The 13,221-nt window shown below is 39.1% G+C and overlaps 1 protein-coding gene across 1 annotated transcript; it reads left to right on the top strand.

The window, feature by feature from the left end:
• Positions 1 to 9,698: 9,698 nt before the first annotated feature.
• Positions 9,699 to 11,997, top strand: sem1 (SEM1 26S proteasome subunit). The gene is made up of 3 exons (XM_067503942.1): positions 9,699 to 9,860; positions 10,348 to 10,441; positions 11,795 to 11,997. Exons 1-3 carry the CDS (start codon positions 9,785 to 9,787, stop codon positions 11,835 to 11,837), a joined length of 213 nt encoding a protein of 70 aa, XP_067360043.1. The 5' UTR covers positions 9,699 to 9,784; the 3' UTR covers positions 11,838 to 11,997.
• The last annotated feature ends 1,224 nt before the right edge of the window (positions 11,998 to 13,221 follow it).

Raw genomic sequence — 13,221 nt, 5'->3', positions numbered from 1 at the left:
ACAAAACACCTGCATGAACAGTACTGTGCGTATGTGTGGTGGGAAAATTAATTATGTAGCCTTACATTTAAAAGAAGGTGCATCAATAAAGTGCCACAGAATTTTATCTTTTTAGTTATGTTACCTGTTGCATATGATTAATAACTAAAAAAACTCCTTTGCTTTTTTTGAAATTTCCAAAAGTATTTACTCAATAGCTCCAGAGCACGTATGCTGATGTTGATTTAGGTTCTCCACCATCTCTTTAGGTGTATGGTAGGGCGCCCAATAAATTAGTAGGTAATAATGAACGATGATCTTTGTTTAAAATAACTTCAACATAATTTAACCTTTAGAAAAATATAATTTTGCTCTGCATTCATGGTGAAAGGGATGCAGTGCAACCCTGAAATGGCCTGTGTTTCCCCTTTGCGTGTGTCAAGATCTGAGAACCACCCACACTATGTCAGACTGCCTTGCTCTTGATCAAAGGTACAGTGTATTATTCAGAGAGCCTGAAACTATGATAAAGGGGCTGCTGTTACAATTAGGGGAAAGTTGTCCTTTCTTCTACCACTACCCCCACCCTCCTATTGCAGATGCATTGGTCTGAAGATTGTGGATATTAGAGCACCAGCTCTGACCTCTGACTGACACTAATGATCACGCCTTGACCTCAGGGTTTTAGGTTTAAGTCTTGATAACCCTGCACGCATTTTGTTGAGACATGGCTAAGCACGATCTACAACGATACTTCAGTGATATGAGCAGTCAACACAATGCTAGCAACCATGTTATTTCACTAACCTAATGAGAACTGAGGTTGATCTCACACACGTTCTCCTGTCGAAACTTTACCTTAGTGAACTGTCAGTCTTTCTAAATAAGCTGCCGCAGTTTCAAACTCTCATATTCCTGTATGCATGCATGGGAACGTGTCCTTTTTCCCCTGCACCCCACCCCCACCCCAACCCACCCCTGCATCCCCCATCTACTTCCTGCTATCTCCAGGGCCAATCTAAAGCTGCGCTATTACGAGTCCTGTACTTGGTGTGTTGGCGGCCGATTTAGAACATCAACACCATCAATCAACCCGACGATGGGGCCAACCAGCTGGCTGAACCGTCTTGTCCCACTGGTGGACAATTTGTCATCCGCCGAGGCCAAGCTGCGTTCATGTAACTACACCCAAACCTTTCTTCTCTGTCTCTCCTCTTTCTAAAAAGCTCTTTTGATGACTTTTTGACTCACCCTTTCAACTCAAAGTCTTGACATCGCCACTACACATCAGCCTGCTTACCAAAAGCTTTACAATTGTTTTCTGTCTGTTCCTACATATGAGGATAATAGATTGCTTATAGAAAGTCGCAGCACAAGCCTCACTTTGGTTTCTCTTGACTGATGGTTTGGTTTCTGTATGGGAGAGTAGCAGCTTGTTTAACTGACAGTTTTGTCCATTAAGTTTGCTGGAATAGTAAGCTGTGTGTTGGCCATTAGAAATGTTTCCCCTTTTACTTAATGTGTTTTCTAAGGTGGGTCATTATCTCACAAAATATATGGGCAACAAATAAACAAACAAATAAACATGCCATCGAGAAACTATGAGTCATAGTTCTATAAAACTGTGCATAAGGCTAACCTGTTCACATAAACTACACAAAGATTTGATTTTTGCTTCTTGTACACTTGAACAATAATAGTAGTGTAAAACAGACTTTATATGTCCATAAAGCCATAGACGTGGTCAATTAAAAGGAAGTCTTTTCCCAGACTAATAAAACAGAACATTTCCAAATTCATGACAAAATTCATAAACTAATATGCAAAAAAGCAAGACACTGCTGCTTTTCCAAGTTAAATCAATGTTCATAATTCAATAATTCTATTTGAATTACTAGTGGCATACATGTGACAAATGGCTTCCATAAAATCCCTGTAACAATGATGTCATGAATTCCTTGTTACCCCATAGCTCACAGTACACACACACTTGCAGACACATATATACACTTCCCCTCTTAATTGCTCAGTGTTCACTTCTTTGCCTTATTTCTCAGTCGTTCTCACTCTCCAGGCCAGCTGAAGGGCCCCCGAGGGCACTGTGGGGGCCTTAGAGTTGTCCAAACACCCCAAATGAAGGTCTGGGGAAGTTCCTTGCTCTTTTGTCCCTGCCTTCTCTCGCCAGAGGAACAAGTGCAGCACAGTGCTCATACTTTGGAGTGTGTCTGCTAGGGTCATGCTACGGCTGCTCGGTGGTCCCTTGCAGTCACGCTACCATTTCTTTCCTAAGCACTCCGCTGCCCTGGACATCCAGAAAGCCAACCCCAGCTGCACAACTGCACATTACAAGTTCAATCAGCCAAGGTCACCAACAATCAACCAGTAATGATGCACATCTGTGTGTCTGTGTTTGCACGCAGTAAGGTATTGAGAGGTATGCCCTCTCTGAATTCTTTAATGTATCTCCAATGATACACACTAATTTTTACACACAAACAAGCAACCCTATGTGCGCGCACACACACACCCACCCACCCAGACACACACACAGAACGTTTTGTTGCAGTCTGCATTAGGAGAGACCTGTGTTACATTTAGATGATCGACTTTCAAGTGTGTGCAAAGGATTAACAAGAGTCTGCAGCAAATCACAGTCAACACATCCAAATTTCGGAGTGAAAATGATTTCTGCTAAATAGAACCATACACCAAAAACTGGGCGGCTTCTTACATGGTCGCACGCAACTTTATTTGCCTGTAAATAATTTTCCAACATCCCATTCAAGAAATGGAGTGTTTGATTTCAGTTTTATGAGAGCATGTTTTACAAATGCTGCAAGGGCCAAGAGAAACTGTACATGGCAGTGACACTAAGTAAGGCTTTCCTCACCTTCTCTCAGTATTAATGAGCCCAGAAACAGCTCACATTCTAAACCAAAATAGATTACAGACAATGTGAGGCAGCTGCCAAACACATTGCGCACAAACATTAATGTAAATACTGCTAATAGGATACTGAATTCCATCATGTTAAACAGAGACTGGTTGAAACAATGAATGTTTTAATATTTCTGTCAATATGATTCATTAAAATTGCATGTAGAAAATTTATAGCAGCTTTATAAAAAAAAAATTCTGGCATTGTAAACTGTGCAATATTTCTGCATTTAATTATGGATTTCCATCTGCAACTTGTGTGGTGTACTTGGATACCTGGGAGAAGAATGTGTCTAGGGGCATAGGGAAGAGATTGGGATGAAATTATAACAAGCATGAATTGGACCCTTGGCATAGACCTTTCTTAGAAAGTCTTAATGACAAATTACCACTTTCACCTTCTAGTGTTTCATATGAGCTCTACTCGCGATGCTCTGCTCCAATACTGCAACACCAGATCGTTGGCTGAGCAACTTCAGCCTCGCCCCTGACTATATTCTCAAGCAAAAATCTTAGTTTTTTGCCTTCCTGCACTTCTGTCCTGAACTGACTGTTTATTGTTAGCAGAGGCTGTAAACAGCAAGGTATGTGGGAATAGTCATGCATTGTTGTCATGGAAAGGCTGATTTTTGTACCATTAATGCCCATGTATACTACCTGGCCTAAATGATAGCATATTCTCCCATTTGCAAATGCAGAGTTTACGGCTACAAAGCAAACAAAGAAAACACTACTGTATATGCATGTGGCATACATTGTAGCCCTGCTCCTTCCCCCCAAAATGTGTGAAATTGTTGATTAACAGACACACTGAATCTTGTGAACCAGTTCACTGAAGGAGAAGAAACAATTAAGAAACGGTAATAACTGTAACACAGGGGGGAGTTCAATGCCTAGTCTTGCATACATTTCTGTCTTTTTTATCATTAAGTTTGCCAATACAAAAACAATACCTGCGAATAGAATCTAAATTGGTACCAAGGGGGTAACAGTAGTACTGAAAAAGTTTAATTAAAAATGTAGACTTCACACTGTCATATCTGTGCACAAAGTAGGATTATTAACATGTAAATTTGAAAATTAGTTGATGACTGTCTGGCTTATTTTGGAAGTGCAATTTAATCAGATCTTTTTAGCTGACCAGGTTGAACAAGCATGTGGACCTTGACCTAAGTGCTGAAAAGAGGATTGTCTCTCATTTACAACATGAAATAGCAGTAAGACTTTTAGACGTGACTGATGGTTGAGCTAAATCCAAGCCCAGGTGACCACCAGCAGTCCCTATGTGCAGCCTCATCTTGAGGGTCTAACTACTTAATAAGTGGCTGTCCCAGGTCTCCTGGACATAGTCCAGATCCACAGAGCCCCCCTTCGAATGGACCCCCAAAAGCATAAGGAGGGCTTCATTTATCAATCAGACCAATCACAGACTTTTCCGGGGCTAGCGGCCCCAGCCACATGTTGAGGATTAGGCGCATGGAATTTAGTATAATCAAATTGCGGAGAATTAGTAAGAGATTATATCAAATCAACAATGAAAAAAGTTGGATTACATTACAGCCGCAGCTGGATAGATGCGCTGTAGGTATCACAGACAGGCATTTTAGGGTACGTAAGTTTAACTAAATGGAATTCGCTGTGCTGGACCATATAGGCAATATATGTAGGCTCATGGTTAATGCCAAACAACCCTGCTAAAATGGCAAGCTATTGTAGCAGTAGCACACAGCAGTAGATAAGAGTCATGAACTTATAATGTACAGGAATCTTTAGATCTTTTACATAATCATATACTTTAATTTATAAACCCTAGCCTATCAGTGATTAGACTATAGGCTGTAATAGCAAACACTGAATGTGTGTTTATTTATTTTTTTGTCATTTGTACAATGAAGAATGTATTATTTGTTAAAAGTTACCACTTTAATTATGTATACTCATGGTATGTACAATGGTATATTTGACAGCTTTACCTGCAAATGTATTTGCAGTGTAAAATGATAAAACAAAATGCCAGTGGACCCATGCCATGTGCACAGAACCCCAGCTCAAATGTCTAACTAGAGTGACATTACTGCGTTACAAAAAGTTTGAAATCTCCAAATAGATGGTTAATGTTACTCAGCCAGCACACGAGCTGCGCAACTAATTTAGAAGCAGACACAGAGAGGTGAGCCGTCACCATCACCTCTGGCATGTTGTGTCACTCCCGCTCATTTCCATCTCTGCACACAGATGACATGGGAGGCTCTGACAGGTGTCAAAGAAGAGCAGAGCAGGTCTTGTCACTCATTGATTGAATCCCCCACTGTGTGGGACACGAACACTTTGACATAGCATGGCTATAACTAGAAAAAGGTAGGTGTATCTGTTTCTGTGTGTGATAGACAGAGAAATACAAAATGGCTGTCGAGAAGAAAAGGGGAGACAAATTGGAGAAAAATAGAGACATGATGTTGATAGATATGGATGCAACAAACAATAAATAATGATCCTCTTAAAATATAAATCAGATGAAAATACTGAAGAAGGAGTTAGAGAAAGTCTTGAGATAGAAACATATACTTCATTTGGCAAACTAAAGACTTTTCAAAAGTAATGATGTTAGAAATCCATGTAACCAGCATTTTCAGTGGATATGTGACATCTGTCATCTCTCACAAAGCCCATTTGTGGGACTGATCTTGGGACATGTCACAGCACAATAGATGCATTTCAGGCCTAAATCAGCAAAGGTTCAGTACGCTTGAAAGAAAGTGAACATGTATCATTTTACTTCCATGCTTAGCCTAGACTGAATGACAATTCAATTCTTTGATTATTTTTTAACACTTAAATAAAAAAAAAATCCGGAACAATTATAAACTTGTAGAATTTCACTATGTCTGTTTAAAAAGTGGTTGTAATGTATATCTGTGGATTTTTCTTAATCAATCTGTCATTATTTGCAGCAGCAAATGAAAAGGAGCTTTAATTCACCATGCTCCATTGCCAAAGAAATTAACTATGGTTTTAAACAGAGGACAGCTTAAACTAATGACTTAGTGTCAGCATGAGGATAGACTTTGCAGATAATGGGTACTTCCAATAAGAGTGCTTTTCACAGAGGGGGTTATCACCTATGGTAAGAGTGTGTGAGTGCTTTTCATGTACAGTATAGGTCCACAGCACTGGACCATGGACACAGAGGTAGTACACTATTAGGGCACTTTACTGGAAATAAATTAGCATGTAATTTTATGATTTTATTAAATGATATTTTGTGGGTCTAATAGTACGGCTGCTGTAATTGTGATTGCAAGTATTTTGAGTGGTGAGATTATCATGCATTATGCAACTAAATTTAAAATATAAAATGCTGTGCACAGCCTGGGAGTAGAATCTGTACCACATCATTAGTTCTTACAAATATTCAACAAAATGATTATTGCGAATAATATTCTGTGTTTTTCAACAGAGTCTAGATCCACCAACAGAAGTTTCATTGTTCCTCAACTCTAGATTTCAACTAGGGGCTCGGGCAAAACAGAGCTAGACCCCCCATATTTCATTTCTCCATCGCTGATAGCATTTATCAGCAGTGTCCTGATAAAAACAAAATATGCAACTTAAGCCTGAGCAGGGCTAAGCCGCCGAGGTGGACAGGATTACCTGGAGGCAAACCTGGACAGGCATCAGATTGTACTGTCATAAAGGGCCATTAGCCTCTTGGCAAACTGTACCTCAAGCCTAAGTTGACAGAGCTTTTCAAGACAGACAGGGGGATAATATGAAACTTAAATTCATCATGAAAGATGTCTCAATGAATGAGACCTCCAGAAAAAAATGGGTCTGTACAACAAAACAAACACAAAAAGATCCTTTCCATTTGATTTTTCAAATAGTTTCATGCAAACAGGATTCATAAAATAATCCATATCCACTGTTCTGTATTGCTCCAAGTATTTATATGGGAAAAAAAGAGAGACTGCGTTTACGCATAACACACAATGGAGTAGACTTACTGACTGGCTGGGATTAAATTTAATACAGGATCTTGACAGACATATCCTGGAAGCATATCGCTCTCTGTAGATTTCCGAGGAGCAAAGCTTACATGTTTTTCTTGGATTTGTCTCATTAATTGGATAGTTAAATCCCCCTAATCCAAGTTGATCACATCCTTGTGTGTCTTATGGCTTCTCTTTAATCTCATATATCCTGTTACCTTTCTGTCATAATACTTCACACCTTCAACAACATAATTAAAACTCCAATCCAAACCAAATCTCAGTTTTGAGTGGCACAATAGGAAGGCCCCATTGTAAGGCAGAGAAAAATGACAATGCAAGTATAATTGCAGTGAGGGGGTGTCTAGACTAAATGTCCACTGTTATAGCAAGTATATGGCTAGACGAAGCTGCAGACAACCAGCTGTCTTCATATGCACCTTCACTTTCTCGGATAAGTGGAAGAAGAGGTCTCTTTGTTATCTTTGGGAAGAGATCTCAATTATTTGGTGACACACGAACACACACAAACACACAAACACCCACACACACACATTCACACACACTTCTATCTTCTCTGTCAAATCTCCACCCATTTCCATCCATCTGCCTCTCACTGTGCACTGCCTGAAGGCCAGATCATGAACTGGACCTGTGATAAAGAGCCAGGCAGTGGTGGTGGTGGGGGTTGAGGGGGCAGACCGTCAGACTGGCCAGGCAGGCTTCAGCTGGAGTCTTCCTGTGTCTCCCCTTACTGTCTCTTTCTGTGTACTTAAAGCGGCTGCCGACCTGTCCTTTCCCAGAGGGTCTTGTGAAAGGACAGAAATGTGATGCTGCTACTCAGAAACAAGTTGTGGTGGAGTCTGTCTGTGGTGGCCATGTTGTATCTCTCTTTTGTGAAGCCCCCCCCCAACCCTCCATCTCCACTTATTTTTTTTGAGCAGAGAGACTCTAGGCGCCAGGCGCAATGTAACTGCAGTCTCAGGTATGTGGAGCGGACATTGCTGAAACTTCTCAGGGTTCCACCTGCACCTGACACTGAGTGACGTGGGCACCAAAACCCACTGTACCTCAGGGAGGACAGCTCAAAGCAAACCAGTCATTCATTTATAAATCAAGTTTCACATAACCAAAGACGTGAAGGAAAGTGTTTCTCCTGCCGTCATTTTACAATGATTTTACCCAACACTTTAGTGTCTCTTTAATGATCTCTATCAAAAGTTAGAACACATTTAAAATTGTGATGTCTTGTTGAAAAATGTGTTATTACTAAAGCTGAAATAGGTCAAACAAAACCCCAGGGGTGAGTGCATGTTTCAAATCCATATTTTAGGGTGGTTTACAAAATTCAGCAAAGACATACTGATGCAGAAGTTGTGGATACAGTGTCTACATTAAAGTGAACAGAAAACTGGAATTTCAGTTTTCTTGATCATCCAGAAATATTTAAATGGACATCTCCACTGTTTGAACAGCGTCAAAATGTAAAAATTATACTTTAATTGTTAAATTATCTCCCAACAATGTAAAAATTCAAATTCTTTGGGTGCATCGTTTTCTACTTTAGTTTTAGTTCAAAGCTCTAATTGTACACCTGCATACATCTAAATGGAATAAGCACATTTAAACACAGTGGCAATAACTTCCTGTGCTCTCTGGGTCTTGTTCCTCCTCCTTCAAATATTGTGGCATTGTCATGTGTAAGTGCTTAGCATGGTCATAAAATAATTTGAAAATAGAATAAGTACTCAGTGCCTAAGTTGAGGTTTATTCAATCTGTCAACAAATGACAGCTGGAGAGCAATTTTCATTGTGGTAAGAGTGGTTTTGTGGTAAATATGTGCTCTCATTTATATAAAATACATACTAAGCTGGAGCTGCTGTTTCATTATGTGAGTCGTCCCCACGGGTTACAATGCATTTGTTCCTAAATGAAAAATATTTGATACAATTTTATTGATTTGAGTGCATATGTTATGAGGAAGAGGGGTTTGCGTGAGGCTTCTGTGGCATGGGAGAGAAAGCGCAGGGAATTCGAAACAAATTCAAAGAGGCAGAGAATATTTAATAGAAAGTATTTTCTCTTTGTCTAACTTTTGAATGCCATTAGGAAAACAAGCAAACAGATGCTTTATGTGTAAGGTGCCTCACTTTTTGTAGTAAAATGGTAAAACTAAGGTTTAGAGCTAGTGTGTTTACACTTATCTAGGTGGGATGTACACAGAATCATCAGAAACAACATTAACCAAATCAATCTGCACATTAGTACATTAGTAAAACTTTCTTGATAAAATCTGCAGCATGGTGTTCTAACAGTGTGAACAAAGAAAAATGACTAATGTGTTTTTACTAAATATTTAGATATGTGACCACAACAACGTGGACTCAGATAGTCTCCTTTTTGGTTTTATGCTTCTTTTTGCATATCTACTGTGTCATTGTGACACGTGACAAGCTGGTGAATCTATTGTTGATAGGCTAGTTATATAAGGATGTAAAGTTAAAGACAGGGCATGTATTCACACATTAGATTTTAGTAACCAAATAAAATTCAACTAGTATATATGCTGGTCTGATTCTATGTCTGTTTTAACGTCCATGTCTTTGGGTTTTTTCTGAGCAGTAAGCTGGGTTCTTTTCTGCATGGGTTAGAGCAATGAAGGTATTTACCCAAAGCGTGCTGACTTTACTTGTTGTGAAATGTGGAACATGAAGAAGTTGACCTTACCTAGCCATGCTGCAAGGGCCGCTTGCTGCTGCGTTTGTACTGCGCAGTTACAGCGCAGTCGCTCCGCGCTCGAACCTGTGCAACGTCCCACACTTCCTGCGCTGAGGAGCCATTCATTTGCAAACAGTAACACTGCAGCGATTCGTCTAACATGTCAGACAAGAAACAACCCGTGGACCTTGGCTTATTGGAGGAGGATGATGAGTTTGAAGAATTCCCAGCAGAGGGTAAATAACATATATATTATTTAAAGTTACTTTCCACAAGTTTTCTTTTTTAATCGTTAAATGTTTTCGGGTTGTCGGTGCTGGGCCCTCCAACAGTGACTCAGCTAGCCTAGCTACATTAACGTCTGTACTAGCTAACGCTACCATACTTGCTGATAAAGACACTCTCCGTTGATTTAGGTCAGAAATTACTTTAATCATTAGGCTTGTTGTCTTTTAACATTCATGTAATTATGCTTTTAATTTACCTCGGGGCCATTTTGCACTTGAGCTCTAGTTTAACGCTGGTAACGGAGCTAACGTTACTTAGCCAAACGTTAGCGTTAGTTAATGTAATTGTAAGCTGATATGCTAAAGTGTAACGTAAACCCCATTTTCATATTGTGATTTTTAGTCATCGACAGATATTTAACCCGTCTACTGTACAAAACTGTTGTTAAAGCGTTTGTGTGTTTAGTCTTCTAATGGTTTTTGATGTTAATCACAGACTGGACGGGCCTAGATGAAGATGAGGACGCTCATGTTTGGGAAGACAACTGGGATGATGACAACGTAGAGGACGATTTCTCAAATCAGTTGAGGTAATCGGTAATGTCAGAATAAACTAACCTATGTTTAGAAACAGCGTGTGTAGCCTGCATTTGTATCCGGTAGACTGTTAGATTAAATATTTTTAGTAAGGTTGTTTTGCCATTCGAGCTTGTGAATCCTTTATTTATACAGAACTGTGTGTGATGGGACCTGCTTGTGTCAGTTGCATATACAGATTTCCTGACTATCTTTCTAAGGGTAGTTGTCACATGCCAATGGTCAACAAAAGTAAACATTATAACTGTCCTCATCTAACATGCTGTTGATAAAAGCAATATCAAGCCAAACAGAGTGAGACTGATGAATTCTGTGACATAAACTACCACAGTTTATTAAATCATATTTTTATCCCGTAGTGATAAACAAACTCCCATTACCTCCAGCTGTGTGTTTGGAAATGATTAGTAAACATGTCTCTGTAAGATTTTCCCAATTTAACAATACAGTTAGGTATTACCTTGAGCTGTTTTTGAAAACTTAGATTTTACCTAATATAATCTGATGCATTCAAAGATGCCATTGAATCAGTCCTGCCAATTGATCATGCCAGCATGATCAGGGACTCTTTATGGGTTAAATAATAAATACTGGGACATGTCTGAGAACTGTGTGCGCATGACCATGCATTTCATTTATTTATTTGTTTGTTTTGCACAACTGTGTCTCAGCTGCTACAATTATGGTCCCCAATACGATTATTTTTCCAATCAAGTTATTGTTCACAGGACATCCCTATAATGTGTGTGTGTCTGATCAATATTGCCTATGACTTTTGTTTAAGAGCTTAAACTGTTACCTTGAGTTGTTGACTTTATTTTTCTTATTTGAAAATTTATCATAAACACAGGGCACAATGAGCACAATGAATCATAATGACAAGGATAGTATCTTGTCAAAATTGGTACGTACAATAGGCATATTTTACATTAACAGGGTTAATTTTATAATAGTGCTCTACACACTAAAGTTATAATTGTAGGATCTCTCTTGCTTTATAAGCTTATAGTCACACATACTGAATAAGCAATAATTTTTGCTGGATAAGTGGCTGTTCTGTTTTTACACTTTAGACAGTAAAATGGGACTGCTTTATTTAGGTCAATTATGATAGCCATGGTATTAAGGTGTTTCTTAAAGATATCATTATTGTTAAAGGGCACTGCTGCCTATATATGTAATCATTAAATCCATAGCTGCACACATAATGCAATATTTATATATTATTTCACTTTCATCTCTTAATGGTTCTTACAATCAATAGCAGAGGGTACTTATGCCCCAACCACCCACCTGTAATCATCTCTACTGACTTGATCTTTCTCTTTTCCTTTTCCTCCCTGCAGAGCAGAGCTGGAAAAACATGGTTACAAGATGGAGACATCATAGCAGCTGACAAGACCTTTAAGCATTGGATATGGACATTTATATTTGAATATTACTGGTTTACCACACACTATTGGAAGAGATGTGAAGATATTGATTTGTTTTTGTTTTTTCAATATTATGGAAGTAAATTGTTTAGAGAAATAAATTTCCTTTGAGTGTATTTACTAAACAACTGTTGCAAAGATCCAGACAAGATCATTTAGATATAATGAATTGAAGAAACTAACTTAAAGAAAGTGGATTGCATTTCTTTAGTAATCATAGGAACTTTTATGAATACATCTTGATTGGCTTGGCACCTCTAGTTCATGCAGCACAACCCCTAGCTAAATTTAACATATCTAGCATATGTCATTTCTTTATAGTTAGTCTTTGGGCTAGTCTTATTTTTTCATATATAAACTAAATCCATCTTTGCAGTTACTAGTTTTTGTATGGGAGATGACTCATCATTTGACTAAAATATCTACAAATTACAGTCTCTGTAAGAGCTTTTGATCTCCTCAGAAGCACACTAAATACGTCAACACAGTACCTGTAATGGATGGCTTGTTGTTGCCCTCTGACATTTGCATTTATTTTGGACTGCACGAGTTTTGCTTGATATTACACAAGTTCAAGGGTCCAATGGGATTTATTTGAGATATTCTTGATCATTTTGTAGCAGCTATAGATTATGTATGGGTCTGTTTATTGAAACTGTCAAACGGATGTCTACATGAGTGAGGAAGAACTGTACACAAGAGGAAATAGGCATGTACCTGAGCTGTGCACAGTGCAGGTACACAATGCAAACGTGTTTGTGTTTGTGTTGCATGCTACACACATACTGAGGCAGTTTCTCTGTACTCAGCCCCACAGTTCTGTACTGGGTCCCTGAAGGAGAGATTATCCACTGGCGTGTTTGTCAGAGGCAGTTAAGGGGGGCTTCTCAGCATGGGGTCTCCCAGCCTGCCTTGCCTGGGCCTGCCCCCTCTGCCAGCCAAGCCCTTCTCTTCCGCTTGGCACAGCGGGAAATCTTGTACTGAACCAGAGGCCAATTTATCCCCGCCACACTCCCCCAGCAAAATGATTTCTCTCAGTGTTTTGTCGACTCTCAGTCTCAGGGTCCTAATGAGGCGAAATGGATGCCAGTAAGACCAAGGCTGCAAGAGCAGCTTTCATCCTGAAACAACATCTACCCTCTCTAGAAGTGGAAAGTAACCTAAACACATTTACTCAAGTACTGTATTTATGTACAATTTTTGTACTTGAGTACCTTCATTTTGTGCTTCATGACTTATTTAAAATGAAAATGTTTCTGTATATAATTAGTACATACAAGTTATATTTTCTTAAAACTAATGCAAACATCTGTTAGTACGCAAGACACAACAGACTCAAT

This window comes from Channa argus, chromosome 1, assembly GCF_033026475.1.
Source record: "Channa argus isolate prfri chromosome 1, Channa argus male v1.0, whole genome shotgun sequence".
NCBI lineage: Eukaryota > Metazoa > Chordata > Actinopteri > Anabantiformes > Channidae > Channa > Channa argus.
Note: the sequence above shows the minus strand (reverse complement) of the source record. Positions and strands in the feature narration are given on the sequence as shown.